The sequence below is a fragment of the Porites lutea genome, chromosome 2 (genome assembly GCF_958299795.1).
Source record: "Porites lutea chromosome 2, jaPorLute2.1, whole genome shotgun sequence".
NCBI classification, from domain to species: domain Eukaryota; kingdom Metazoa; phylum Cnidaria; class Anthozoa; order Scleractinia; family Poritidae; genus Porites; species Porites lutea.
The window spans coordinates 14603507-14607922 of NC_133202.1; the positions used below are offsets into that span (position 1 = coordinate 14603507).

General features: G+C 29.1%; 1 protein-coding gene across 1 annotated transcript; it reads left to right on the forward strand.

The window, feature by feature from the left end:
* Nucleotides 1-1106: 1106 nt before the first annotated feature.
* Nucleotides 1107-4109, forward strand: LOC140925681 (uncharacterized). The gene is made up of 5 exons (XM_073375582.1): nt 1107-1533; nt 1741-2121; nt 2587-2685; nt 2830-3027; nt 3148-4109. Exons 1-5 carry the CDS (start codon nt 1107-1109, stop codon nt 4107-4109), a joined length of 2067 nt encoding a protein of 688 aa, XP_073231683.1.
* Nucleotides 4110-4416: the final 307 nt, after the last annotated feature.

Here is a 4416-nt window from a genome sequence, read left to right on the forward strand (position 1 = left end):
GCTTAGAAGAGTGCGTTCGGTATGTTTGTTAGGCGTACAGGTAGCAGTTGAGGGGGAAGGGTGGTTGCAATATAGATAAATATGATTATGGCTTATATTGAACGTAAGGGTTGCGTACAGCAAAACCTCTATTTAAACTGTGTATTATCATAAGAAGGTTTTGAAAAGATATCGTATGGTTCGGTGTCAAGTGCTTGTAATCGGAGGAGACATTGGCCAGAGTGCGTCGGGCGTGTAAATAGGACATTTTGTTTTACTGGCGCGATTACAGGGCGTAGTTGCTCAAAGGCCGATTAGTGCTTAACCCGGGATTCTTTTTCTTTCCTCAAAAACATTTCTTCGGATAATTTTCTCTGTTTTTAGTTTAAGAGCATCCAATCATCAACTTGTTGACAAAATGAATTAAATTGAATTTACTGTTTTAAAAGCTTTCACATCTGAATTCAAACTTCACACTAACCCTGTCAAAGCCTCCAACGGAATGTGTGTGCAGCTCACGTCAATAACTTTAGTAGTTATAGAAATGGTCTTTCTGAGCCAGCTTAATAGGACAAATAGTATTAACAAAATTCCTGAGTATGCGCAACAATATAAAAAGGAGTAGTTGTACATACATGGAATAAATAAGAGTATAGAATCATTTATTAAAAGAAAACATGATTATTTTCCTGAAGGAAAAAAATTTAGTAGTTTATCCGCAAATCAAATAAAGAAATATTTTGATAGTTTTTTAAGAGGTCAAAAAAATGGGAGATTACAACAAGATATAAGTCATTTACATTTAAAAGAAACAGATGTTAATTTTATATATAGATTAGAAGAAGATTTAGAAATTTACTCAGATGTGTTTTACGCGTATTATGAAGATAATATTCCAGTTTTTGATTTTGATCCGAATGATAAAATTAAGTATGATGAATTTTGTGAAAGTTTTGAAAAGTTTAAGTCACAGTTAAAACCTGATTATCCTACTTATTTTGAGATGAATAATAGTATTATATATCTTAATGATTATGAGAGTGACGAGTATGTTTTATCTGATAGTGATTTTAATTAAAACTTAAAAACTTATGTCTTATAATATAAGCTTAGTATTATAAGACATCATGTCTAACCAAGAAAACGGTTTTCAGGGTTCAGTACCCTTTATACAAGATAAGGAATTTCAAAATATGTCATTGGATCAAATTAGGCATATTATAAAACAAGAAGAAGAAGCTCTCAAAAAAGATTATAATGAGATAGATGAGAGAAAGAGATTAATAAAAAGATTCAAGAGATTACAAAAAGCTAGAGAGAAAGTAAGACAAGAAGGTATAGATATCAAAAAAGAGTATAAAAAGAAGAAAGAAAAGAAAAGAATAAAAACTTTTGAGGAGTATTTTAATGAGTGTATAAAGAATAAACAAATTCCATCAGATACTCCTCTTTATTTTCGTAAAGCTTTAGAGCGAGCTATTATAGAACATGAAGAAGAAATTGTAAGAGAGAAATCATCTCTTGAAAAATTTGCTAATAAATATGTTATTAAAGGTGAAGAAGGACTTACACCAAATCAATATTTTGTTAAAATTAAAAATAAACTAAAAAAGTTTTTTTTATTTCATAAGAATATAAAATTTAGAACTGTTTTGGTTTGTTTAATGGAGCAACAATTAATTGGTAAAGATGGAGTTATAGATTTTGAAATAGATAAAGCTTTTTTTACATCATTTACTCATACTAATCTTGAATCAACAGATGTTGATGAATTAATTAATAAGTTTACAGATGAAAACATTGAACAACAAGAAAATTATTTAGAAAAGGGTAGTGGATGGTATTTTAAAGAAGTGGTACAATTTGAAATACATACTGTTGAGTTTAACCCATCTAAAGGATCATCTTACATTCCTCTTCCAGATTGGATATCAAACAAAAAAGCAATTGTTAAGATACAAAACAAAGATGATAAATGTTTTGTTTGGTGTGTACTTAGATACCTACATCCAAAAGAAAATCATGAAGAAAGAATTACAGATTTAAAAGAGTATGGGTATTCACTTAATACTAAAGGAATTAGTTTTCCTATGAAATTAAAAGACATTACAAAATTTGAAAAACTTAATCCAGAACTTCCAGGTATTGATGTTTTTTCAGTTAACGACAAAATTTTTTATCCGCTTAAAATGGCAGAGAGAGATTGTTTAAATACCATAGATTTATTTTTTTATGAAGAAGATGGTGTTTCACATTACACACTAATCAAAAATTTTAATCGATTAATTAGGTCTCAAAAAACTAAGAGTAATAATGGGTCAATATTTATTTGTAAAAGATGTTTTACACATTTTACTAAAGATGAATTATTACAAAAACATATAAAATACTGTTCAAATAATGCAGTAGCTTTTGTAAAAATGCCAGAAGAAGGTACAATGCTATATTTCAAAAATTATGAAAAACAACTTCCTATACCATTTGTAGTTTATGCAGATTTTGAATGCTTTACTAAACCATTAAATACTTGTAGTCCTAATCCAGAAAAATCTTATAGTTGCAATTATCAAAAACATGAACCATCAGGATTTTGTTTTTACATTAAAGGACTAGTTAAGTCATTTAAACCAGTTATTTACACAAAGACTAATGATAGTGATAATGTAGCTGAAGTATTTGTTAACAAACTTGCAGAAGTAACAAAAAGTATATATAATGATTTTTATCGCCGTCCAAAACCACTTAGACTAACATCAGCTGAACAAAAATCATTTGATTAAGCGTCAACTTGTCATATTTGTAGTACAGAATTAAAAAAAGATAAAGTTAGAGATCATTGTCATTTTACAGGAAAGTATCGTGGAGCAGCACATAACAAATGTAATCTTATGTGTAAAAAACCAAGAATACTACCAGTTATACTTCACAATCTTCAAGGATATGATGCTCATTTGTTTATAAAACAGCTTGCTAGTTTACCAGGAGATTTGCAATGTATTCCATCTACAGAAGAAAAGTATATTTCATTTTCAAAGTATATTAAGGTTGGTGAGTACAAAGATAGATATACTGGGTTAACTTTACCAATAAATTTTGAAATAAGATTTATAGATTCATTTAAATTTCTTCAAACATCACTTGCCAATCTTGTTTCAAATCTACAACCAGATGATTTCCGTAACACAAAACAAGTATTTAAGAAAAATGTTAACCTACTAACTCGTAAGGGAGTTTATCCTTATGATTATGTTTCATCAATCGAAAAACTATCCGAAACACAATTACCTCCAAAAGAGGAATTTTATTCAAAACTAAATGATGAAGATATATCAGATGATGATTACCAACACGCTATTAATGTTTGGAATACTTTTGAGTGTAAAACAATTAGAGATTACCACAATCTTTACCTTAAGTCTGATGTACTATTGCTAGCAGATGTATTTGAAAACTTTAGGAAAACTTGCCTCAAACATTACAACTTAGATCCAGCACATTATTACACATCTCCTGGATTAGCTTGGGATGCATGCCTTAAAGAGACAGGTCAGCATTTACAGTTATTACATGATTATGATAAGTTAATGATGTTTGAGCAAGGTATTCGTGGAGGAATATCTCACATATCAAAGAGATATGCAGAAGCAAATAACAAATATATGAAAGATTATAATCCTGATGTGGAGTCTACTTATATTCAATATCTTGATGCAAATAATTTATATGGTTGGGCAATGTCACAACAACTTCCTACACATGGATTTAGTTGGATGAAAAATATAAGAAAAGAAAAAGTAATGGATATCCTAGATAAGGCAAATCATAGTATGTCAAATCGTGGAAGAAAAGGATATATATTTGAAGTAGATTTGGAATATCCTAAAGAGCTATGGAAATCACATAATGACTATCCTCTTGCACCTGAAAAGATGATTGTTAATGGTGATGAAAAACTTATATGTCATTTTAAACCCCGAAAAAACTATGTTGTACATTATCGTAATCTTAGACAATATCTTGAGATGGGAATGAGGCTTACTGCTGTTCATAGAGGAATATCATTTAACCAATCTTCTTGTGATGGAGCCATATATAAGAAAAAATACAGAATTACGAAAAGTAGCAGCTAACAGTTTTGAGAAAGACTTTTTCAAACTAATGAATAATAGCGTTTTTGGAAAGACAATAGAAAACATAAGGAAAAGACAGAATATAATTCTTATTGATGATCGTAAAAAAGCTGCTAAACTTACAAGTAAACCAAATTTTGATAGAGCAACAATATTTGATAAAAATCTTATTGCTGTTCACATGAAAAAGACAGAAGTGTATTTTAATAAACCAGTATATGTTGGTCAAGCAATACTAGATTTATCAAAAACATTAATGTTTGATTTTCATTATAATTATATCAAAAAGAAATATCGAAACAAAGCT

Coding starts and splice junctions, on each gene's coding strand:
- LOC140925681 (XM_073375582.1), top strand. CDS start 1,107: ATGTCTAACCAAGAAAACGGTTTTCAGGGTTCAGTACCCTTTATACAA. Junction 1,534..1,740: donor TAATAAATATGTTATTAAAG/GTGAAGAAGGAC, acceptor TTGAATCAACAG/ATGTTGATGAATTAATTAAT. Junction 3,028..3,147: donor TTCAAAGTATATTAAGGTTG/GTGAGTACAAAG, acceptor ATCTACAACCAG/ATGATTTCCGTAACACAAAA.